This window comes from Stigmatopora argus, chromosome 3 (assembly GCF_051989625.1).
Source record: "Stigmatopora argus isolate UIUO_Sarg chromosome 3, RoL_Sarg_1.0, whole genome shotgun sequence".
Taxonomy (NCBI): domain Eukaryota; kingdom Metazoa; phylum Chordata; class Actinopteri; order Syngnathiformes; family Syngnathidae; genus Stigmatopora; species Stigmatopora argus.
In genome coordinates, this window is record NC_135389.1 from 19,912,945 (window position 1) to 19,939,225 (window position 26,281).

The 26,281-nt window shown below is 41.5% G+C and overlaps 2 protein-coding genes across 6 annotated transcripts in view; both read right to left on the reverse strand.

The window, feature by feature from the left end:
* The window catches only part of wwox (WW domain containing oxidoreductase), a 168,373-nt gene extending 167,677 nt beyond the window's left edge, over positions 1-696 (reverse strand). For both annotated transcript variants that reach the window (XM_077596345.1, XM_077596344.1), the window contains exons 1-2: positions 479-696; positions 5-69 (exon numbers count right to left, since the gene is read on the reverse strand). In XM_077596345.1, the coding sequence (XP_077452471.1) occupies positions 5-69; positions 479-585 (172 nt within the window). In that variant the 5' untranslated portion in view covers positions 586-696. The remainder of the gene's footprint in view (positions 1-4; positions 70-478) is intronic.
* A 179-nt stretch (positions 697-875) lies between these two features.
* nfat5a (nuclear factor of activated T cells 5a) lies at positions 876-26,141 on the reverse strand. Of its 4 annotated transcripts, XM_077597407.1 has the most exons (13): positions 25,810-26,141; positions 16,171-16,299; positions 11,845-12,463; positions 10,757-10,940; positions 9,786-9,976; positions 9,540-9,712; positions 8,832-8,966; positions 8,692-8,744; positions 8,469-8,601; positions 8,057-8,238; positions 5,911-7,978; positions 4,382-4,770; positions 876-4,112 (listed from the first exon to the last, which is right to left on the reverse strand). In XM_077597407.1, exons 1-12 carry the CDS (start codon positions 25,880-25,882, stop codon positions 4,391-4,393), a joined length of 4,320 nt encoding a protein of 1,439 aa, XP_077453533.1. In that variant the 5' UTR covers positions 25,883-26,141; the 3' UTR covers positions 876-4,112; positions 4,382-4,390. The 4 variants fall into 4 exon arrangements, with proteins under 4 accessions (XP_077453533.1, XP_077453534.1, XP_077453532.1 ...); XM_077597408.1 differs by having other exon boundaries at positions 876-4,770; positions 8,057-8,235; XM_077597406.1 differs by having other exon boundaries at positions 876-4,770.
* Between the last annotated feature and the right edge of the window lie 140 nt (positions 26,142-26,281).

Here is a 26,281-nt window from a genome sequence, read left to right on the forward strand (position 1 = left end):
AAACCTCCAGCACAGCGTTTCTTTTTTCCCGACTTGGGGTGTTCCCACTGTGTCCTCATCTCATCGTGACTTGAAACACACACAAAAATACGCTAAAATTAGTATATATTCATTATATTATATATTATATTCATTCATCTTCCGTACCGATGATTGCACCCGAGACTGGTCGCCACTCAGAGATAGACAAACTACCGTCCGCACTAACAATCCTACTATCAACACCGGGAATCGAGCCCACACCTGCCCGCATCAAAGTCACCAGGAGGCGGCTACAAATATATTCATGTTGAAGTATTACCTCTAAAAATATTTAGAGAATCAAATCAATCACAGTAAACTACAGCGGGTGCATCGTCATTCTAGCGTTTATACAGTCTCATGTCCATCCAATAAAGAAAAATAACAATTTAAAATTGGACATCATTATTAGCACGTGCGGTGACCGTGAATTACCAACACCTGAGAGTTCACTTACTTTGCATAGTAAACCCAGCCATCCTTAGTCGATCTTTCTTCCCAACCCGGGGGCAATTCGTCTTCGCTGTCAGTATCGTCCATACCGGCGTACTGAAGGGCTGCCATTTCCTTAATTCGAAATAGCAACACAAGAACACAAAAGTAATAATAGTGATAGAAACCGCATGCACAACACAACCAGCGTCTTGTCGAGTTGATAGTCGGGAACCTCGTCACTTCCGCATTAGCACCGTGACGTCATTCGCTGTGGCTGATGGGAAAAAGAGTTCATAGAAACAAACATTTTAATGTATTTTTTTTAGTTTAAAGTATTTTGAGGCAAAAATATTTTACATGTAGATTTTAAAAAGTTGTCAATCGATATACTACTGTGTTAAAAAATAAAGAAACCCACCTTTGTTATTTATTCCTTTTTATTAATTAATTTAATGTAGCAGCAGGATTACAGATACAAACTGAAGAGAGTATACAAATGTCCAGACCAAGGCAAAGTACATTTTAATAATTCAAATGACTGACAACACATTGAGGAGGGGGGTTGACCAATATCCCTAAACGCAGGGTTGTAAGGCTAAATATTTACTACACGCACACGCGACTGCGGGAGGAAAAGCAAATGAGAGCAAACTCCTTTTGAGTACATGACGAAGCAATTGGCAATGAACAGTAACTTTTTTTTAGCATTTCACAGCAACAACGGAGTAAATGCGAAGTAGCACGGCAACACAAAAAACACTCTTGTAAGGAAACAATTGCCATTATTCCGTCCCTTTAAAAAAAAAAAATCCTCACTTCAATCTCATGAGGCATCCAGAAAAAACAATGATATCATGCAATGGTTGTTAAAAAAAACAGAATTAGCACATAACCAGTGTGGGCTGTAGTTTCCAAAAAAAAAGGGATCGATAAACACAGGAAAGTAAACAGCAGAAACCATTTTTTTTCTTTTGAATTGAAGGCACACAAAGTTTTGTTAAAAGCGCCGTCATTGAAATTCAACAAACCCCTGCAGTAAATTTCACATTTAAATCTACAGGACAAAAAAGTGTGTGTCAAAGTTTTTGTGTGCTTTCTTTTTCTTTTCTTTTCAGTCGAGCGGTTTCTTCTTCAGGACCGACAGTGACGCCCACAAAAATACGACGACCCCCCCCCCAAAAACAACGAAAATGGACAAATGTTCACGTTTTGCCACAAAAACCTTCACTGCAAATTGGTCTGATGTGCACACAGCATGAGGTAAAACAATTACATTCATGAAACTGAAGCCCCAGCGCTCTCTTCTTAAATGTGCTCTTTAGCTCCCCCTAGAGTCTGGAGGAATGGAATGCTTGGAAACGAGTGTGCGCTAGCTAACCTGGCCTACTGTCACTGACTGGAGTAAAAAAAACAACAACAACAAAATCAAAATAACGCCAACAAACGTTTCCAGATTCACCCATTCGCTGCCATCGACGATGATAGATCACTCGCCGACCTCCCGTTTTGAAATAGATTGGACATCTTTCGCCGTCGATGGCAGTGAAACTCGCTCACTGCCAGCCCTGATGCTACGCAAACACCTTTTGTTTTCATTTTTTTTACATTACAAAAATACTCTACATTTTGATACATGGATACAAAAGTCTAAAAAAGATAATTTACTTGAAAATGGATCACACACTGACGGGACTAGATGAAAAATGTAAACAAATGAGCGAGACACTGCTTTTTTTTGTTGTTTTTGGAGATATGCTTAAGTACGGACAGCAGGATGTCGTTACAATGATGTTTTTGAATGTTATTAAAAGTACCATATATATTTTTACTTGACTGTACGCGTAAGAGCTGCAAGTAGAAATGAGTAAACATGACGACAAATGATGGGGGAAGGGGTGGCTAAAAAATAAATACATTTAAAAAAAAAAAAAAAAGACAAATAGGAGCTTTGGTTTGACCGCTGCCTAAAAAGCAATAACCAGATGAACGGACAAATGTTACATTAGAGAAAGAAAATGGACGCCTCGCTCATCGTAGTTACCCTTGACAAAGTCGGAAAAAGTGTGCCCGCTTACTTTTAAAAATGTCGACTAACACAAAGTCAACAGTACAAACAGAGAACGCGACGTGACGAAACTTCATTTTAATAAAGTGTTACATCTGTGTGTAAAAAAACTGGGAAAAAAATGGATTAAAATGACAAAAACTGCACGGGAATGGCCGATAAATATGTACACGATGGACTCGGAGCTTTAGCAGTATTAGGGCCACGCAAGGAAAATGTTTAATCCAAGAAAAAAAGTCAATTTACTGCAAAAATTATGTTATTTTAAAAAATAATTTTGCATTTTTTTTTTAAATTTTATTAATTGAAACAGTCTTTAAAAATACAATAATGAAAAATAAATACATGTTATGATAAAAATACATAGTTATCATGAGCAGTAACTATAAAAAAAATTATGTTGCTTGTTTGTAATTTTAAGAATAAAATATTTTTTTTTTTGGCAATTTGGGAGAAAAAAAATACTTCATTTTTTCCAAACGTTATTGCATTATTTTCATATAATGTGGCAACTTAATTCAAAACTTTTTTTCCTTACAGCGTGTCCCTAATACGCTTTTTTCACAGTAAAAATTGAGTTTTACTTTCAAATCATGTAATACTAAGTTGGCCTGAAGTTCAGAATAATTGAGAAGATGCCCTGCTTTGTTTTAACTCTAAAATGATGACTTATATTTTTACACGCCTTGATGAATTTTGTGTATGGGTGGACGCAAGGATTAGCTGGTTACACAGAAGAGGTTATAAAGTGCTTGAGATAAAATGTCTATAAAACCACACAACACTCACATGTGTAAAGTTTCTACCCACATTGAATTGAAACCCCCCCCAAAAAATTTTAAAAGCGGATACGACAAACTTCATGGTTGTTTGGAGGCCTTCACGCATGGAAACATTCCGATAAATCGGTCACAGTATGCAACCGGGCTCAATCTCATTCTGGAGTGATTACGTTTAGACAATGAAGAGCAAAATGTGCTTAAGAACACTTAAAACTATTACAGTGAACCCTTTGCCAAGTCTCCATTTGTCTCCCATTTTGAAGACGTTGGTGAGCGTGTCTACGCTCTCGGCAAGGTTCCATTCCATTTTCCTCATAACTTGTACTCACTGTACTTCCAGCTCATAACTACCAAATTATCTGCCAAAATGTTGCTTTCTGGGTCTGTGTGCCAGGTTTCAATATTTTTTTTACATTGAAAAAGGATCTTCTGATCAGTTTTAGCTTGGGGAAAAAAAGTGCAACGACTGCCCACAACAAACGGGGGTTCACTGTAACGGTTTGTGGATATTCAATTCCCAAATGCCACATTCTCATATTAGAGCAAATGTGAATGATTAAAAAGTGAGCGACGTTGAGCGACCTCCCTCCAAAAGAATGAGATTCACCCCAACATTTTTCCGCCTCAGACTCTTACCCGTTCGCTGCACGTGAAGTACCCCACTTGTGACATTCTTCCTTCCAGTTTCACCGTTGGAAAACCAGGTGTGGTTACGCGCCCCCTCTCGTAGGCCCACAATTTTAAAACACTCTCGACGACAAAACACTGCATTTTAACGGCTAAAGCGGTTATTACAGGCCTCTCTGATCCTGCAAGAGGGGTAATAACAAAAGGCAGACCATCAATTCAAGGACAATGGATATACAAAGGCTATAATTTATGATAAATAGTTAATAAAAGTGAGTTATATCATTTCAGGGGGGGCGGGGGGAGCTGGTTCGAAGGTAAAAGGAGGGGCATTTAATTCTTAAATATACTTATTTTTGTTTTTAAAGTTTTGCGGCATTGGCACAAAACACCATGTGCTGGAAAGTCGGGTGGACTTTGGGAGTACATGGCTACCTCCGTACGGACGTACATGCGTGCGTCACTGCTTCTGCAGGCTTTCCAGTAGGTCCTCGATTTTGCCCATGTCAGACGCCGCTGATATGGAGCCCTGGATTGTGTTCTGTAAGCTGCTCTGAATCTGGAGATTGGTGTGCATGGGGGTTGGCAGGCCCCCGTCCACGCCGCCGGCCTGTAAAGCGGGTTGCAGGGTCACCTGACTGTTGGCCTGCATGGCGTTCTGCATGGCGCTCTCCAAAGTGGACTGCATCTGCGCCTGCAGGCTTCCCTGGAGGCCGCCGTGGATGGAGGACGACACCTGGCTCATGGACGGCTCCATGAGGGGCTGCATGTGACCCGGGTTTGGGGACTGGTTGGGAACTGGGAGGCTGGAGCCGGAGGAGTTGAGCAGCTGAGGAGTGTCTGGAGGAGGAGCAAAAATACAAAATGTCAAATAGAATGCTACTTGTAAAAAGTCGCTTTATCTCCTCGGGGGTTACTTTGCGGAATTTGATAAATTGGACTTTGCTGAGCCACAACCCAAGAGAAATTACAAAACCACATGTGTCAAAGTGGCGGCCCGGGGGCCAAATCTGGCCCACCGCATCATTTTGTGTGGCCCGGGAAAGTAAATCATGAGTGCTGACTTTCTGTTTTAGGATCAAATTAAAATGAAGAGTATAGATGTATATAAAATTTCCTGATTTACCCCTTATAAATCAATTATTGTATTTTTTTTTCTGTGATTTTAGTTCAAAAATCATTTTGTAAAATCTAAAAATAGATTTTAAAAAGCTAAAATAAACATTGTTTTAGATCTATAAAAAACTGAATATTCAGGGCTTTTAATCCAATTCTTTTAATCAATTTATTTTAAAAAATCTAAATAATATTTCTAAAATGGTCCGGCCCACATGAAATCGAGTTGACGTTAACGCGGCCCGCGAACCAACCCGAACCAACGCGGCCCGCGAACCAACCCGAGTCTGGAACCCTTAACGAAAACATGTTCAATCAAGTGTTTCTGGCAACGTTGGCAGCAATTGAACACATTTCCCAGTCAAAATGAATCGAACCTCTATGACTGCCAATGGCACTGTAGTGTGATCTTCAAATGTGATTCATTGGCACGTAATGGAAGCCCAGATAGAGGAACTAAAGAAGCACGTGTGGATGCGCCATGGTACATCCTCAAAACCAGATAGTCGGATGTTTTTGACAAAAACAGCCTAACTTTTGGGCTAAAAGCCACACCCACCAAATCTATACACCCAAAAAATGGATTTGTTCCATTACAGTCCGCACTAAAATACAAATTGCAGCTGTTTAATTGATATTACGGGGCCAAAAAATATGTGTCACAATACTTCTATTTCGCTCTTATCAGTGAAAACAAACCTCCAGTTTTCTTTTTTATAAAGTCGAGTGAGTGGGTTTGGTACGGACTTCCATAAAAAAAAGATAGAGTTCCAAAATCCCCAACCTTTAAGACACCATCCCCCTTCGCTATGACCCTGAATTCAATGAAAGGTGCAGAAAGTAGAAAACTTGAACGCAACTCACCATTCTGGATGCCAAACATGAACAGGTTGGCCGGTCCTCGTTGGGCCACGTTTTCATTCACATTTGTCTGGAAAAGCTGCTCTGGGGGTTGCTGGCCGGGGCTGTCTACTCCACCCACAGACCCTTGGACCACAAAGATGGTTGTGCCGGGGGCTCCGGCCTGGTTGTTTAGTTCCGGTGAACCCAGAGTACTTTGGAGGCTGGATAGGGAAGCCGGGGGCAGGAACAACTCCACGGGTTGACTGTTTTGGACGCTTGAAGAACTCGTGCCCACTTGCATGGGCTGCTGTTCCTGGAAAATGCCTTGGGGTTGGTTTTGAGCCGACGTGGAGCTGCTACCCAAGGAACTCTGATCCTGGAAGGACATGGGCTCGGTCGCCTCGGGTTGGGAGAGTCCCACGCCGATGCCACCTAACGGGGCCGCGCCTTGGGTTTGGGTGCCGAAAAGCATGGTCTGGGGATTTAGATCGGCGGCGCAAAGGAGTAAACCGGTCTGCTGTGGCTGGGAGAGCGCATTCTGGGAGCCTGGGTTAGCTTGCGAATGGGTGTTTAAGCTTTGGAACAAGGAGTTCTGTTGGCTCATGGAGAGTTGCGGCGACTGTTGTTGATTTTGCTGCGGGGATTGCTGTTGCTCCATGGGGGTGCCCTGCTGCTGGATTTGTGAAAGCTGGCTTTGAGGCTGGTTGTGGAACATGGCCACGTCCTGGGTCTGGCTGCTGGACGTCTCCATGGTGGAGATGAACGCCAGCTGCGGCTGCTGTTGGGACTGAGGGTTGGGCGAGAGGTACAGGGTGGAGCCGCCGGACTGCTGCTCCGCGTTGAGGCCGCCGCCGGTCAGGGCCGTCAGCGTATTCTGGAGAAGGGCGGCTTGAACCTGCTGTTGGGAACCCTGGGTCTCCGCGATGGCTCTGGGGGACTGGAAGAGCTGCTGCGGGGGTGACGTGTGGGAAGGGGGCTGCGTCGGGAAGCTGGTCTGGATGGTGAGAATCTCGCCGGGTTCCTGAAGGAGGGAGACCGGCTGCTGCACTTGGGAGTTGGAATGGATTTGAGGCTGAAGCAGCTCGGCCTGAAGTTGCTGCTGCAGGTTCTCCAAGACTTGCTGTTCCTGCAACTGTTGTTGTTGAAGGCTGCTTAGCGCTTGGTTTTGTTGCTGTTGAAGCTGATGCTGTTGTAAATTGCTCAGCATTTGATTTTGTTGTTGATCCTGAAGCTGGATGTTGTTGAGGACTTGTTGATTCTGTTGCAACTGCTGTTGTTGAATGTTTTCCAAAAGTTGTTGCTGCTGTACTTGCTGTTGGTCTTGAGGCTGTAATATAAGTTGTTGTTGCATCTGCAACTGCTGTTGCTGAAGATGTTGTTGCTGCTGCTGTTGAAGGTTACCCAGGATTTGCTGTTGTTGCATTTGTTGCTGCTGCTGTTGAAACTGTTGCATCTGCTGCTGTTGCTGCTGTTGCTGGATTTGCAGTTGTTGCTGTGGTAACAGCGAATTGTCCGCGCCTCCCAATCTAAGGCTGTTCATGTTCTCCTGGACATGCTGTTGGAGGGAGTCTGCGGAGGAAGCTTGGCTGTAGAGCACGGTGTTCAGTTGCTGCTGCTGCTGGGCCACGGCGGCCTCGATGACCTGTTGCAACGCGTTGTTAACACCGGCCTGGAGGTCCCTTACCGTTATTTCCAAATGGGCGACTCCTTCCTGGGCAAACAAGGGAACCTGGGACTGCTGCGCTTGGGGCTGAGAACTTGCCGCAATTTGGGGCATGGCTACAACCACAACCGCGCTATTGTCGCTGGCCAGATTTTCCTGAGGGTCTCTGAGGAACTGCTGGGGGACCTCTGGTGTCACGGGGGGGATTGTCGGATCTCCCGACATTGGGAAGGACGCCGTTGGCGCAATGTCTTGCTTTTGGATTGAGTTGAGAGACTCTAGGGTCGGAAAAACGGGAGGTGCCTGGGGGAGCTCCACGTCCTCGGGTTGGAGGGGCATCGAGCTTTGAAAGGACTCCCCACTTGAATGAGGGGCGGAGCTCAACTCCAGCGTCTGCTGCACCGACACGATCGGGCTGGGGGATTGCTATGGAATGGAAAAATGTGTATCAGGAAGGAAATTTGATTTTGTGTCTTCCAGCTCCAACCATAGATCGAATCTCACCTTGAACACGTTTGTGGACTGTGGATTGCTTGACACTTCCATTGGTGTGTCTTCTTGCCTTTTGATGGGCTGACCAGAGTAGTCAGTTTGGTCAGAAGACACAGATTGGATCTGACTGTCAAATAAACATGTCTTGAAGGAAGGTTCCTCAGTTTTTACTTTTTGAACATCTGTTGTATCTGCTGAAGATGAGTGAGCGGGAGAAATATAGCTTTAAGATACTGGAAAAAGAGATTCGGATATGAAGCCTATGGCAATGAAAATAATAAAAATTATCTAGATCCAAACAAGACCTAAATGACAATAATGCGTCAAAGACACGACTCTATGGAAACTTTGTGTCTTTTTGAATAATATCAGTGGTTGTCAAATCTTTTTAAATCCTCAAAGCAATTGCCTGGGTTCTAATTACCTGTGTCAGGAGTATAGGTGAAAGGTTGGGCTTCGTGCGATTTGCCAGCATTGGTCATGACAAAAATTCCCACGGAAACTGGGGAGGTGATTGATTGGTTGTGGAACGGAGGAACTGTTACGATCAAATGGTTCTGCCGAAAATAGAGATAGAAATATTAACCATAATTGTATTTCAAGTCAATGTATGAGATCCGAGCTGCAAACAATTTATTCGTAGGTACCTGATGAAAAAGATCCATGTCAATGGTAGCCTCAGCTTGCCAGGAATTATCATCTATAAAACATGAAAATAATTATTTTACTCCATTAGTCAGAAGTTCACACACATCTTAAAAATCGGACTTGCGACGACAATACGCACCTGCGATATTCTCTTGAAAAACAACTTTGGTTCCTTTGAGGAAGTTCTTTCCGATAATAAAAACTTCCTCTCCCCCTTTTACTGAGCAGCAATGGAGAGACTTCTTCAGGATCTCTGGTACTCCAGCGGGCTGGGCTGGTAAGCAGAAGAAAAAGATGAATTCCTTCTGTGTATGCATTTACCAGAGGGAACGCGAAATAAAACGGTACCTATCACCTTTAGGCAAGGGTGTCAGACTCGGGTTAGTTTGCGGGCCGCTTTAACGTCAACTTGATTTCACGTGGGCCGGACCATTTTAGATATAATATTTAGATTTGTTTTTATAAATGGATTACAAGAACTGTATTAAAAGCCCTAAAAATTCAGTTTTTTAATGATCTAAAACAATGTTTATTTTAGCTTTTTAAATATATTTTTAGATTTTACAAAACGATTTTTGAACTAAAAACACAGAAAAAATGGATTAAAAAATGACAATGATTGACTTAAAAGGGGGAAAAAAATCAGGAAATGGAATATACATCTATACTCTTCATTTTAATTTGATCCTAAAACAGAAAGTCGGCACTCATGATTTACTTTCCCGGGCCACACAAAATGATGTGGTGGGTCATATTTGGCCCCCGGGCCACCACTTTGACACGTGCCTTTAGGGAACAGACCAACCATCCAAGTTTAACACGATTCGAGCGCAAACTGAATACTCACTGCAGAGAATGAGGGATGACAGGACTTGGAGGGTGAGGTGGGATCCATCCGTCTGGGGGACGTTGACCCGAAAGGCCAGGCGAGCCCGGGTGCTTTTCTTTTTGGATCCTGCCACACCAATCCGTGCCTCCACGTCGGCGTTGCGAAGCTTCAAAATTCCTACACAGTCCACCCTGTACAAATGACACGGCGGAATTTATTTTATGAACACCATTGCCGTCCGATCAAAAATAAATGCAGTCTTACGCGAATGTCATGTCATTGCTGGGCTCCAGGGGGATTTCGATAACAGTTGTACCCTCAATGTCCACTTCTGTACACGCGGTGGTGTTGCGACCAGTGACTCTACATGCCTGGTAGAAACCGTGAGGCTTCACTCTGCCCGTGTCATTGGCTACAAAAACCTGCAGCACAACTGGCTCGCTGACACCCTCAAGCTAGGGGGAAAAAAGCAAAGGATACAGTAAAAAAAAAAAAAAAAAAAAAAAAATAGAAAACAGTTCGCATAGCTCAGGGGTCGGGAACCTTTTTGACGGAGAGAGCAATAAACAATTCATATTTTTAAATGTCATTCTTTGATAGCCATACTCAAAATGTAGAAGTAAAAAATACACTAAAATGTGTGTTTTTTGTAGTAATGTCACCACTTTTAAAGTAAAAACTAAGATCTTTTGACAACATTGTCGCGATATTGCTAATTAATGATAATCAATGGGAGTATGCATGCATAAGATATGTGCACCTATCAAAAGAGCCACATATGGCTCCTGGGCCATAGGTTCCCCACCCGACATAGATTAATAATACACTCGGCATGTGGTTACACAGATTTATATGAGCCAGTTTTTTGTTATTTTTTAATTTAGACAACCAGGAGGGCTCCAAAAGCACTCGCTTTTTCCCTGTGAATTCTTGATTTAGATGCGAAAGACTAAAACGTAGTCACTTGAAAAAACAGTCCTTTTCTTACATAACTAGAGAAGCGGGTTAATCTGAAGGCCTTTTGGCAGGCTATAGGTCAGAACTGCATGTTATGCCAATTTACTTGCCTTCCGGGATTTAATAGCGTAGGGGAACAAATGACCTCATTTCAAAATTAGGGCGGAGTCAGCACAAACTTAACCGAGGAACATGGATGTCGGTGTTGTGTGAATTAAGTGTGTAACATTCTGATGCCAATGAGCAGCTAGTTTAACCGACTAGCTATTTGTCCAAACCTTGATGGTCGGGAATCCCTGCTGAGTGCGGTCTTTGACGGAACCCCGGCTACCTTCGGTCAGATATCGGGCTCTGTGCTGGGTCTCGGGCTGCACCAACATCTTTAACTCCTTCCCATTACTTCTTTGAGGGAACTGAGCAGATAGCGACCCCGCCGTTGCTGCTGTACCCGACTCAAGAGAGCTGCAATGGGAAAATAAACAAAACAAAAAATTGGGCGAACCCTTGATCTTCATGCATGGAAGGTGGAATTACTTGGACTTAAAAATATCTATTTTTTGGAGGGTAATTGAACCAATTAAATGTCATTCTAACTCAATTCATCTCAAAATGAATGTCCCACTGAAATGTGAATTGGCCTTTGTGTACCGTATTTTCTCGCATATATGGCGTATTTGTCGCTCAAATAAATGACTGAATCAAGGGCACGGCTTATATGCACACAAATTAAATTTTTCTTAAGATTTTCCCTTCAAAGTAAGACATTTGTACTCCCTATTAAAACCATGAATCTGAGGGTGAAAATAATGTAATCGGGGGGCTTCTTATACGAGGGTAATTGTAAAATTCAACAATTTTAAGGTAATTTAAAGGGTGCGCCTGATACTCGGAGACGGCTAATATGCGAGAAAACGTGTGCGGTCGATTGGTCGCCGGTCTTTTGGTCGCCCGGACCGCGACAACGGGCGACCAAAAGACCGGCGCCAAAACAAGGTAAAACAACACGGTCTATGCATCAATAAAAGTCAACAATGGCCATGAGCAGTTTCACTGAGCCGACGTGTGAGTGTGAGTGTATAAGAGTTTGTATGTACATACGTTGTCCCTTTAAGAAGGTACGTCAGTCAGGGTCTTAACAAGTTCTCCAAAAAAAACAATAAAAGTCCGGGAAATTTTGAGCTTTTCTTTAGCCTAATAATTACTAGGGCCTTAAGTATGACTAAATAGTCATTCACAGTTTGTATTTAGGGAATTTGAGCAACGATTTAAATGGTAATTATCAATAACCTTCCGGGCGACCAAAAGACCGGCAAACAATCGACAGTGTACCCGAGAAAATACGGTATTTTAAGATTGGGACACCTACCTGGTCATGGGGCTAGTTTTGTCTGGGCCCAGCTGAGACAGAACAAAGTGAGGCGCTTTGGCACTGTCGGCATCAAACACGTCCATGCTGTCCTCCGGGGGAGCCGGTTTGGGCCCCGGTCGTTGGCGGGGGGTTCGTTTCCTGGACTTGCGGGGCACCTCCGTGTTGTCGTTGTAGGAGAAGGAACTGACCAGGCTGAAGTTGGAGACCGAGTCGTCGGCCCACATGCTACTGCTGTGCTCGGAGTCCGGACCCGGGGCGCTGGCTGCGGGGGGCTCCTCCAGGCAGGACATCTGACTGTCATCGAACAGGTCCTCGGGCGGCGGGGATATGCTCAATACGGGCCTCCGCTTGGATGGCGTGTTCTGAGGCTGCTGAACTCCCAGCCCGGGGTCCGCCGCCCCGACAACCGGCGCAGCGTTGCCCCTGTTGGAAGCCGACGCCGCTCCGGGCTCCATGACTTGCACTTCCGGCGCCGCGGCTCCGTCTCCTCCGGCCAGATGGTGGTGCTGGGGGGCCTTGAGATGGTCGGAGGCCGGGCCGGCGGAAGAAGCGGAGCTCGGGGCTCCCATGACCAAGGAGGAGGACGTGGAGGGGCTGGAAGTGGAAGACGTGGCATCTGCGGCAGCATAAGACAAGAAAGTCAGCCAGGACGTTCGGGACGGAGCAGGCTAGCAGTCCCACTCAAGCAGCTGAATTTGTGCAGGCTTTGAATTGATTGATTTTTTTTTTTTTTCCCCTCTTCCCAACTGTAATTTCTAGAATGTTATGGGTCCTATGCCCTCACTGTGCATGCGAGAGCCGTCAAGCATTGATCACAAATTCTGAAGTTAAAGTTGAGAAGGGTTCATTCACTACGGGTTCCCCACTATGTTTTGATTCCTACAAAAACCCTTTCGCCCAGAAATTAAGGTGACAAAACTGACATGCTTCGTTTACAAAAAACAAAAGCAAGCTATACAAAATTCGTACATACACATTGCCAGAAAGAAACTTAAGAAAGTCTGGTCCAAACTTTCATCTAGAGCCCAATTTGCAAGCTGCTAATGTGTGGAGTCAAATTAAATTTGCCAGGGTTGCCAGGGGTTATCTTACACTTTGTGCAATGTGCATTCAGTAGTCAAAAGTATTTTGCGCATGCCAATTGGAAGATTTTGTTGGGACTGAGCGTAGCCGTAAGAGACAGAATAAACAAGCCTCTGACCTATGGAGCAGTGAACTGCAGACCATTTTATATGCAGACACTCCCTGCCTCAGAGGGAACTTCCTGCAATAAAAATGAGACAGCCAATGAGCAACAAGAGAGCTGATCATTCAAGACTCTGTCAATCAGTAAATTGGATAACTTCAAATTGTGAAGGAAGCACTGCTTTGGGATCTTTTCAAGCAGTCATTAGGTTCCTGGTCCTCAGTGGGACTCTACAGCATCTCATGCTTCCGATCAGCACTGTTTCGGGTCAGGATAGAAAAAAAGATTCATTAACAGTGCAGCTGTCTCAATAAAAAAAAAATATTTAAAAAATTTAAAAACCGCTGTAGAGCAATTTGCGTTGAAGGTGCAATTCCAGACTCAAATGATTCCCATTTGTGGTAGATGGTGGCTCACATGTGGTGAACCACCATCCAAGATCAGACCACTTTAAATTTGTCCAGTCCAATTGATTAGGCAACTTTACTGTTTTGGTTCCATGTGGGAAATGTTCACTTGTCACGAGCACAATATTTCGATTTTACTGACTTAATATCAGAATTTTAGAAACTGCAGAATCAAAACCCACGCAGCCTTGATTTTTGTTTAAGGAGTTGTTTGACCGTTTCCTAAAAAAATATATATAAGACTACCACTCACTAGAAAAAAACCCATTCATAAACATGAGGAAATGTGTGGTGGTAACTAAAAGAATAGCACATTGGCACAAACTACATTTCGTTCACATTACAGCCTAAAAGAACGAGTATTTGAGGCAATTGCCGTGTAAAACCCGATGACCCAAATGTTTATTTTCAAATGCCCAAGAAAGCCAAGTGAGAAAAAACATCAAGCGCAAGCATTATTTGGAGAGGGCGTGCAGCAAAAAAGTGAGTGAAATGACATACAAAGTGTGTTAAGATCCTGTCAGTGAAAAAACGGCCGAAATGACAGGCATCGTTTTCGCTTGAGTCTAAAAGAGCTGAAATGATGTGCAGGATGTCGTCGGTCTTTTAACACGCAGCCATTCTCTGAATCCCAGCTCAGGGTTGACTGAAAAATGGCTTCACCGAAAATCAAGACAGATTCGTATGTGACAAAAAAAAATGTCATTTCTTTGAAAGACCGGGAGGAGAATGGCACATAACGGCCTATGAGCACTACCAGAGAACTAAATTCTACTAACTTTTCCTAATATCTTGACATCAGAGTTCTCAGGAATTAATTCCACGATCAAGTTTCTAACCTAATTTATTCAACCAAAAAATACGATTAAGTTTCTAACCTAATTTATTCAACCAAAAAATACGATTAAGTTTCTAACCTAATTTATTCAAACCAAAAATACAATAAAGTTTCTAACCTAATTCATTCAACAACAAAAAAGAACTTAATATTGAAACAAATTAAACCCCTACTCTTCTAAATCAATGTGTTGTAAATTAGAATTGTATCAAAAAAAAAATAAAGTTGATTAAAACGTATGATTTAGCAGCCCCAGAATTTAAAGTTACTAATTTCTGGGGAAATTATGATTGATCAATCACTAAAAATATAACTGATTTTTTTTGCCGATAGCATCCAAAACCAGTGAGCCACATTAGCCCGTTAGCATTTTGCTAAATACATGTGTGGTCGATAAACTCCAACAAAATCTGGCTGCTGCTAATTGCCACTAATGCTGGAAGGAGTAAAATATGTAATGCCTTTAAAAATACTTTAAAAAATAGTAAATATTAATGCTTTGTGAGCAAGTTCAATCAGATAACTGTTGGGTGAAGCTCACATTTGTCTCCCATTTAAACAGTTTTAGCAATTAGATGAGGGCGATGTGCTGCAAAACACTTTTTAATGAGCAATGTCTTAAAAAAATATAATTAAAAAAAAGATATGACGCAACAACATAAAAGCAGGAGGTACAATGTAACGACCTCGTTTGGAACGTGGCAATCGGCGCTTTGTTTCATGTGGGAATTACGTAATAGGAACATTTTCAGACTGCATTATGCTTAATAATTTTGAGGTGTATTGTGTGCTTTTTTGGCCCTGACAAAAAAAGACTGATGTTTTAAGAGACTAAAAGTCCTTGGATGGGAATGAAAATTGGCATTAACAGATAACTCTTGTCTGGTAGTATCGAGGAATAACTCTTTTTTTTTCAATCCTCTCCCAATTCAATTAAGGCAGGGGTGTCAGACTCAGGTTGGTCCGCGGGCCGCTTTAACATCAACTTGATTTCACGCGGGCCGGACCATTTTAGATAGAATATTTAGATTTTTTAAAAATAAATTGATTAAAAGAACTGGATTAAAAATCCCTGAATATTCAGTTTTTTATAAATCTAAAACAATGTTTATTTTAGCTTTTTTTAAAAATATATTTTCAGATTTTACCAAATGATTTTTGAACTAAAAACACAGAAAATAATGGATTGAAAAATTACAATTATTGATTCAAAAGGGGGAAAAAAAAAAAATCAGAAAATTTAATATAAATCTATACTCTTCATTTTAATTTGATCCTAAAACAGAAAGTAGGCACTCATGATTTACTTTCCCGGGCCAAACAAAATGATGCGGCGGGCCAGATTTGGCCCCCGGGCCGCCACTTTGACACATGTGAATTAAGGGGTGCTGTATTCATAGGCTGGCACTCGCCCATATATCTTGGGTCCCACTCCCGAGAAAATATGACCAAGCGGCGGTTCGTAACGAGTTGGCTGGAACGATATCAAGTCAATTAGTTTAGGACAAGACTACCAATGTTAAAAATGACAATTTTCCAATCATCTCCATTCGTTAAAGCGGCATGCACACACACATCCTATAGCGATGTTGATCAAAATGAGACCCCAGACACAAAGTGAGCCATGCCACTGCTATGTTTGCAAATTGTGCCACACAGGAGGCGTAAACCCAGAGCGCTAATCAGTTTACCAGCTACGTTGGGGAGCTTTAAATGCATCTTACGCTCACAGATTAGTTTGTCTGAGAATCCGGTGAAAGGGTGAAGTTGCCCTCAGTCACCTTTCAAATGCCCACTTTTCCGTATTCTCCCAGCATAATTGGAGAACAATGGGGCGAGCCGAACCTGATCCCAGATCGTGGCTTTCTGGGCCAGCAGATTGAGTGGCTCACCTGAAGCCAAGGCTGCAGACGGAGGAGGCCCCGCCTCTCCCCCGCTCTTCTGACTCATGGCGGTTGGCTCGGTCTGGGTGGACGACTGCTGGAGCTGGAGTTCTTTGGGGAGGAGGTCATATACGGATTCTGAAATCAAAGAGCAGGAGGATACGGCATGTTTGAAAAAGGAAACAAATATGCCACAGTGACTCGCTGGCTGTAATGGAGCGCTTAAGGATTGCAAGCTGAAATCACTAATCCTTTATAGGGCACTCATTTAACTCATTGGCTGCCATCGACGGTGCTACGTTTCCAATCCATTTTGGCTCGGAGGGTTGGCAGCTTCCCAGGAAAAATGGATTGGCCGGATAGTATCGTCAGTGGCATTGAGAAAAATAAATAAATTAATAAAAAATAATAACAAAATCAACATTTGAAGCTTGTTCTCTCAGTTTAAATGATTTGTCAATAGCAGGGAAGATCATAGGCTTCAAGACTTGAACGCACTTAATTTTTCATGAAGGGTTCAGGGATTTTTATGAATTAGTAATAGATGTCTTCATGGCACAGACATGTGAAACCAACATTTTTGCTTGATATCGTCGTACCTCTACTTACAAATGCCTCTAGGTACGAAATTTTCAGGTTATGAAATCCCTCTGAATGTAAACGCATTTTCTGTATCCGTTATTTTATTTGGAATTTGTCCAGGTAAAATTATTGGTTGGGGCCAGGTTTACTTCTGATTGGACATAACTGTTTCGACCGTGTTTGTTGTCAAGGTGATCTTTATTTAAAATTATTGGAGTGAATGAAATGAATAAGTGGGCCCTGTGATTCATCTAAAAACACAAGAGAAGAAAGTGGCGTGCGGTTGGTGGATATTGCAAGGCAATACGACTGGCTGCAACCCACTTGCGTGCATCGCTACGCTATTGGAGCAGAAGGAAGGATTAAAAGCGACGACTCCTTGACATAGCTTTTCTGTACTAAATGGCAAGATGAGGAGACTTTTACTCAAAAGTCTGAGTTTATTTGAATTCATCATTTGGAGTTGTTTAGACGTGTGTTTATGTATGTGTGCTAACGTTAGCTTCTTCCTTACTGTACTGTACTACTGCATGAATAGAACAAGTTTTTGCATGCTTGTTATCATTTAATTACATTAATTTACATTATATATATATATATGTACATGTGTATATATATGTATTTCAGCAACACGCTTATTTATATATTTATTCATGTATTTATTTATTAACTTACTTATTACCTATCTATTTATGTCTAAAATGCCTTTCCTATTTCTGCATCCTCACCCTCTTGCTACTGTGACAACGAAATTTCCCGAATATGGGATGAATAAAGTTATCCAATCCAATAAATAATTTACTTTAATTTTTGTCTGTTTCTCGCGTCTTTCATACAAAATTATGGGACATTAATCATTTTTAAAGGGTTGAGTTGGTCATTTTTTGGAGGACCGTGGAACGAATGACGGAATTTACAAATAAAGTACTGCTTTACTTACAAAAAAATTGTACAAAAGTACACAAAGTTACGAAAAAAGTTGTAGAACCAATCAATTTCGTAAGTAGAGGTACGCACTAACATTGGTTGACATAACCTGAATCTCTGTTCTACTTCAAGGTGTCTGATGGGCTTGAGTTCAGATTTGGTTTGATTCTCTAGCAAATTCATCCCTCATAGCATTAACAATTCCAACAAAACTGGGATTCTACAAGTTCCTTCCAGAAACCCGTTCAAACAAAACCAGCACACAAATTCTCCTGGTGAAAGTGGAAAAACCAAATGACATTTAGAGCAATTATCCATTAGTATAGTGGTTTAGCGAGGTGAAACCCAGAGAGACATTCCTGGATACTTGATCTCAATGTAATTCCTAGAAACCTATTACCAAGCAGTGCAGCGCCCCCTGGAATAATCCCCGCTCCATGGCCTACATAGGTGATTAGCTATTCTGGTTGCTAGGAGAAAGAGGTGTATTAAAACCCTGGCATGGCTGTTTCAGCTGTGCATCAGCTGCGCCAGGCATTTATCGTCGTCACCCGACACTCGCCAATGACTGAGCGCCACCGGTAGAATGTTGAAAGTGACCAGATACATGATCTTCCGTGACATCAGCAGTCCCGTCGATTGACGGACCCGGTAACGTTTACCTTGGCTCGAACAAAAGACCGTAGAGCAAACAAAAGGGAACCTTCTGTCTCATGCATAAAGTTGATTTCAAGATAATACCGATTAAGATGAAAGAGGCCTGAGAGCTGCAAGCTCGTGTCCTGAGGGATTTGAAGTTATTACCGGCAGGATATTGCAGTTTCTTGACGAAATGGCATCAGACTTATGAAGTTTCAGGTGCCAAATTTTAACAACACAACAAAAACGGTGCTGTTGAAGCTAGATAGGGCAAAAAAAGCAACCAAGGTTTCAGCGTAAAGTGATTTTCAGAGTGTCCTTGAAGTGCTAACCGCAAAGCCTAAGTTCACTGGGGTTAAAAAATAAAATTAAAAATAAGTACTGTATTTTCACATCGATAGAACGCACCGCCTGAAAGGGCGCCGTCTCAGTTGCGGGTGTATTTTCTGTTTTGTCAATACAAAGGGCGCTTCGTTTCAAAGGACGTGCTGCAATGGTTTTGCTAGCATGATACACACGTTAGCATACATGCTAGTCTATGTTTTAAAAAAGGCAACAAGAGCAAAACTGAGTTAGATTATTTTTTTATTGACGTGTATTCGCGAAAATACAAGTCAAAGTGTTCAAACATCTGCAAATCTGTCAAAGTTCTGATCTTCTCTGAATTTAGCCTATACACAAGGCGCACCGACTGATTGGGCGCCCCGTCCATTTTAGAGTAAATTTGAGACTTTTTTTGTGTGTGAAAATACGTTAGTTTTGTCGCAGTACCAAAGTGTAGTCAAGCTAAACTGGCCCTTTCGTTACAGCGCCATGGTTGTGAATTTGTGGTCTTGCGTTTAGAGCACATTTTATCAGAAACAATCCAGATACATTAATGCAATATTTGCCGTGCATGATGCAATTAGGACAATGGAAATCCCCGTTTGCCAAATTTGGCCTGTTGCCTCTGACCTATATTATGAATCCGGTGAAGAAACCAGTATGAACGACATGTGATATGATGTGTCAACACTGGATTAAGCCATGTCATTGCTGTGGTTCCATTGGAGCACAAAGTACTTCAGAATACTCAATTGCATCAGCCAAGAAATATAAAAACGTTCAGCTTGCCAATAAGACAGAGTGGTGTCACTCAACTTATCAATCGTGAAATCACTTCAAATTCAGAACATATCAACAATACTGTTTAAAAAAAAAAGTCCCGTCAATAAAAATGCTAACAACTCGGCCATATTTTAATCATTAAACAAATCGGTAACGATACACATTGGACTTTTTGGGGATTATTTGACTTTTACATTTGCTATTAGAACTTGCTGATATTGTTTTTTTCCTGTCCTTCATCCATTTATACCAATTTAAGTGAAGGGACGTTTATAGTAGCAAACGCAAGGTAGACGAAGTAACATTGGATAAATTATATTACCTCATATCAGAGGCATGCGCAGCTGATATTGCGCATGCCTAACTAAAAGCTTTTGTCAAGCGACAAGGTCACTGGTCCATTTTTATTCTTTGCAGCTGGCTTTGTGGTTAATACGGAGAGGGCAGAAGAATTAGGCTATTCGGGAAGACAATGTTTTGGGTGTACATAGAAAAATACATCTCTGCAATGAACCTCTCTTTGGGTCCCTATTGTTGGAGTAATAGTCACATTCTAAATCCAAGCAACTCATTGTTTTTTGTAAGATAAATGCATGTTATGGCTAATTTGCCAAATATTATTATCATCATTAGTTTTTATGCGATTTATATTCTTACTTCAAACTGCACAGGACACAAAACATTTAAGACAAAGTCTTGACTAAAGCTATTTTTACGAGCGCATAGTGACAGGTTTATAGGCTTATTTTGTTTACTTAAGAATACTCAATTGCATCAGCCAAGAAATAGTTTTGCTGAAGTTTATATTTCTAACCAATAGTTTAAATAATGTATTTTTACATAAATAAACTTATACAGGAATGAACTGTGATAAAGTGAGCTATTTTAGTTGTGATGTTGGACATTTTTTTTTACTTCAAGGTTTGTTTCAATAGTATCAAAATAGTCTGTATATCTATAAATTCTTGCATTATACTTATGGATCATTTTATTACCTTGACTCATTAACTGCCATAGCAAAACATGATTTTTTTCCCCCGATTCCAATCCTCTAAAATCGATTTCCGATAAATTCCAAGCTGATTTCTTTCTGATTGGGCACAACCCTAATTTAAACCATGACATATTATTTACAATATATTACAAGTACATGTCTAAATCAAGTCAAAGTACTACTGGTCGATGAACACGGGCATGTTGATGGACAGCCAGTCCAAAATGAGTCTGGACCCCAAGAGCGGTTTTATTTGTGTTGTGTTTAAGCCCCCATGGTCTTTCCGCTCATTAAACCGCACTCTCCTGCATGACTGTTTCGCACACATTTGCAGCTAAAAATAGAGTGCACGTGCAAATTTAAAGTCAAATGGATGACGGGGTGACCTGCAGGTAATTGGCTTCCAACGTACTTTGTTCGGAAGCATGTCAGTTTAGTAAGAAACTATCCTTCTTTAAATAGTAATAATAATTTCTAATATAATCAATGCAATTTGGTACCATCTGTAAAGAAAGACCTCACCCTGAAAAGCGTAGTTTTCACTGGGAGGGTTTGGCAGAAGAATTTGGGTGACAGTCAGTTACAAAAAATTTAGAGTTCTGGACACTGCCAAACAAGTAAACAGGTCCCTAAATCGGTTCCAGAAATCCTTGGAAGACTAGCAATTTTTTCCCCCCATTGTTTTACTGACATTTTTTTTAACATACAGACCTATGAAGTGGCAATGTTGAACCCAATCAAAGGTCCCTTTAATCATTGGCTCCATTTGGCTGAGCTACCTCGATAGAGCGCTCACAGAGTGGTTTTCAATGCCCCGGAGAAACCATTACCAGAGCTTTGTTTTTCACTGAAATGAGCACAAGCAGTAGGCTTTTTTGATCACGGGCTTGCTGTGAGCGGTAAACTGTGATTGCAATGCTCACCTTGCCGAGCTATGAAGTCAACAGTATATAAGCAAGTTTTGGGGATATCATTTTAATACTGATATCAAGGGATGGTTGCATTTCAATTGATTCAAAGTAAAAACTTTTAGTCTAATGGAGAGATAGGAAGTCCCCTGGTCTCCTGTTTTTCCTCAAAGGCAAGAATGTGTAAGAAATGTTATCATTTGATAAGGACGGGGAGCTTCCAAAGCACTTATTTAGGCCTAGATTTCACAAGAGTTGCTACTTAAGCTCGACTGACAAAAATTGCTTCACAAATACCGTATTTTCTCGCATATTTGTTGCTAAAAAATGACTTAATTAAGGGTAAGGCTTATATCCGCACATTTTAGACTTGGCATGCACGAAACTGCAAGGTGACAAAGACGAAACGCCATTACGCAAGACAATGCGGCCAATACGGTCATTTATTTCAAAATAGAGAAAAGATAAACAGATAAAACGCTAAACTAAATTTATTTTGACCTCTATGAATGAAATTCAAGAAAAAAAATAAACCGTGTCTTGCATAAAACGTGAAAAAACTCACTTACTTGTGCCTGTCATTGCTTGCTCAGGGCGCCGTCATCTTACCTAGGGATGACAAACTAGATCGCTACATTCACACTTCCTGGTTGTACTGCTCACGTGACTTCCTTTTTGAATTTGTCTACGTGCAGGCAACACCATTTTGGAATGTGCAATCCAGCAATCGATTTATGCAGTATCTGAGAAATACCACGTGCGATGATTTTTCTTAGGATTTTCCCTTCAAAGTAACACATTTGTACTCCCTATTAAAACCATGAATATGGAAGGGAAAATTGTGAATCAGGGGGCATCTCGTACGAGAGAAATTATAAATTCCAACAATTTTAAGGCAATTTTAAGGGTGAGGCTTATACGCGAAGGCGGCTATTATGCGAGAAAATACAATAAACGACAGTACGATTGACAAAAGTAGAGTGCCTTCCTGTTAAAATGCTGATTAAACACAACCTGCTTACTCAAATCATTTTAAAAATACTCGGTAATTACTCGCTTGGCGAAATAATTTGTGGTAGCTTTTTGGTCAATGACCTGGTTGTGGCAGTTAAGTTGACTTTAGCCTGTTTTTGTTATTTCACACCAGTCAGGCGAAATCAATGTTGTGCCGTGTTAACGGCGCAAGACATAAACAGGCGGCAACTGTGGTATGACCGCTGCCATATCTATTACTGTGTAAATAAGAATGGTAGTTCGTGTTGACATACCTCTCGTTAAAGAATGCTGGACGCCTATATAAAATTCGCACGGTGAGCCAAGCGGCACTCTGTTCTACTTTTACGAGCTCTGTGTAAATAAGATAGGGGGGGTTTGGTAGGTACTATTCCGGGAAATTAGGAAATACACATTTTAAAAAGTCTTTTTGTCCATCCGACAGCATTCTGACGTTCGTAGGTGTGTTTTTAAAAGTCGAAACAGAAAGAAATTACAAAAAATAACATGGGTGGTAGAAGGTAAAACCCATTAAAAATGGTCGTGAAATTTTCACATTAAGTTGGGAACTGATGAAGAGCTTTTAAAACATCAGTTTGACCCCCATGTCCATGCAATTCTGATATTAAAAAAAGGAAAATAGCAATTGCAATGAAACTGGAAAGACAACGGGTCAGACAGTAAAAAAGCAAAGGTTAGGATTAGTTTCATTTCTTGATATGCAATCAAAATGTGCATAGGCAGTAGGAGTAGAACATAATGAGGGTTTGTCCCAATACCAAATGTTTTGAATTTGAAATGCCACATGGTTGATTCTAACAAATAGGTAGCAACTGAGAAGTTACGGCAGTTTTGGTGACGGTTATAGCGGGAGAACCTTTGAGACGGGATGGGCTAAATTTAATTAAAATGGCCATTTCAAATCACACACTAACAAAGAGAAAAGGAAAACAAAATGGTTGTTTTCAAATGTAGCTGCACAATATAATTGAAAAAATATTTTGCTAACATGGGCAATATGTCCTTCACACACAAAAAAAACAAGCTATAATATAATTACCATTGGATGGTGCATGCCTGGCTCGGTAATTCGGGAATAACTTAAGCAACAAAGAATGGAATCTTACCAGATAAAATGTTGCTGGACATCACAAGTCACCCGGACAGGCGTAAAAACCAATGGGCAATTGCACAGAGTTCAACTTTTATCTTGTATGCCAGTTCAAAATGGTGAAATGGATGAAAGCAGCACTACTACCGTAGGTTCAGCTAACGTTCCTGTCCATTTTCAATCACCCTACAATTAATTATTCCCCAAAAATTGTCTGACATTTCAGCAATTTTAAACACTACCAGACCACAAACACCCCAACGACTAACGTTCCAGGGTACAGTGAAAAAGAGCACCCTGAAATCTCGCACAAAGCGCCCGAGCTGACCACAATAGCTTGGTGGAGTGAATTGTGCTTAGCTTCTTCAAAAGGTGATAAAGAACCCTCTCGGAAATTAAACACCACAGCTGTCAGGACTCTTGTCCACAGCATTTAAGGAGCTTCGGCTGGAATTATTGGTGGCATTTGGGGAGGCCAGGTGTCCTTGGCAACAGTCTCTTTGGGTGTCAAGGAGATACTGGGCAGCGCTTTTGTGAAATCAGAGCATGTGACGTGAACGCTTCAAATGTGAGTGGAAAGGCTTCACAAAAACCACAAAAAAAACACACACAAGCTGGTCAAGCCACCAACCTAGAACTGCTATCTCAGATCCAAACAACCCTTGCCAAATCTCCAACACACAGTGGAACCTAACTGACCATTTAGTACTAAGAAAATGCACTTGTGGATATTCGTGTTGACAGACAACAACACTGCTACTGCCTTTATTGTTCTTTTTTAACCCATTTGTGATGAGGTGCAGCCAAATACCGCAAAAGTTCTCCAACAATTAACTTAGCACTGCAACTATTTTTCTCTCAATGAAACGTCACATGACATTTAAAGAGGAAGCATAATACACTAGCTGCTTTAGCTATTTGTACCTATATAAAAGAGGAAAGAAGCACAAAATAAAGCAAAGAGTGTAGATATGTCAGAGGCTGTTTGCAATTCTCACTGACTTTGATGGTGCATTTTGGGAATAATGTTTCCGCGCTTTGTTTTCAGCAGAAGATTTCCCTCGCTAGTAATTATTAGAAATGCCAATAGCTATGTTTATGTGCACGGTGAGAGACTAAAACAATGTAGTTCTCAGCCCACTCCAACTTTGTTGTTATCGGGTCCAAATGTCAACAGTGGAAATCTGTGAATTATTAAAATCAAAACAATTCTTGAATAAATGATGTATATCATCAAATCTCAAGGGTACACGGTCTTTTGGTCGCCCGGAAGGTAAGTGATAATTACCATTTAAATTGTTGCTCAAATTCCCTAAATACAAACTGAGAATTACTATTTAGTCATACTTAATGCCCTAGTAATTATTAGGCTAAAGAAAAGCTCCAAATTTCCCGGACTTTTATTGTTTTTTGTTGGAGAACTTGTTAAGACCCTGACTGACTGACTGTAGCTTCTTAAAGAGACAACGCATGGACATACAAACTCTTTTACACTCACGTCGGCTCAGTGAACCTGCTCATGGCCATTGTTGGCTTTTATTGATGCGTAGACAGTGTTGTTTTACCTTGTTTTGTCGCCGGTCTTTTGGTCGCCCGTTGTCGCGGTCCGGGCGACCAAAAGACCGCGACCAATCGACCGCACACTATATCAAGGGAGGATAAAATGCTAGCAAGTATTTTCTAAAGTTAACCTCAAAAGAAAAATATTTTAATGCAAACAAGGATGTTTTTCATTTCTTTTAATAATCCATGGATAGGTGAATCCCCTGGATTAAGACTAATAGGCTTTATATGACACATTTACGTATCACAATTTGTATCAACATTCTCGGTAGGTCACGCCCAGTCCAACATGATTTTATACAAATCTAGACTTTAAAAAATGTCACTGTAACTGATTTGTTAAAAAACAACAACGACTTGATTATACTTATGTTAGCAGGATTCGTAATAAAGACCGTCACACGTAAATTTGTCATTTATTTTCCCGCCTGGAAACAGCAGGGCGTGTTTTACCTGGGTGAATCAGCCAATCATATTGCAGCGGGGCGGGTCTTGTCTAGAACTCTAGTGGGATTCTTAATAACGCCGATTTGGGGCGTCGTTAATGGAAATGCAAGGCGTTTCAATGAGACAATAAACACAGAGCACACATTTCTCCTCCGTAGACGTGACCAGGCGAATGTTAAGCACGAAAGTAGCCACCAAGGAGCATATCAATCGGCGGCTAACCAAATCAGCTCCTTGGCTAACTAGCTAACGCGAGAAAAGCTAACCCGTTGCTAGCTAGCAGCTTAACGGGGCAGCTAACGGCAAGGGGTGCATTCCATGTGATTAAAACCAGGGTTAAATCTATTCCGCGTCCCGTTTATTCTATCGAGACTCACCTTTTGAGTATAAAGATTTGGGGGAATTGAGGTCGAAGTCCGAGCTAAGGAGGGAGACAAAATCAGAGGGCATCGCAGCGCTTCATCGAGGGGAGGGGAAGCGGACACTCTTCGGCAGAAAGCAAGTCGTCTTTCCACGGCCAGTTAACTGCGCGTCCAAGGTGGAGGAATGAGACGGAATAGGGCATGGAAAAAATACAAAACGGGTCAAAATTAAGTTTTGATACAAAAGACCCGTTAACTATCACGTCTCATCACGTTGCGAGCCTGTGTCTGTTGAGGGGAGACGCACACACGCACACTAACAGTAGAGGTCGGCCCACGTCCTGGTTCTGCCCCCTCAGCTGCACATGCGCATTAGAGATGAAAACCAAGCTTTACTGTGGTTCACCAACGGGCTGTAGTCGCTTGGTCACGTGACATGCATACTGACGGCCATGTTGGAAGGGTCAAGCTTCCTAATAAAAGCATC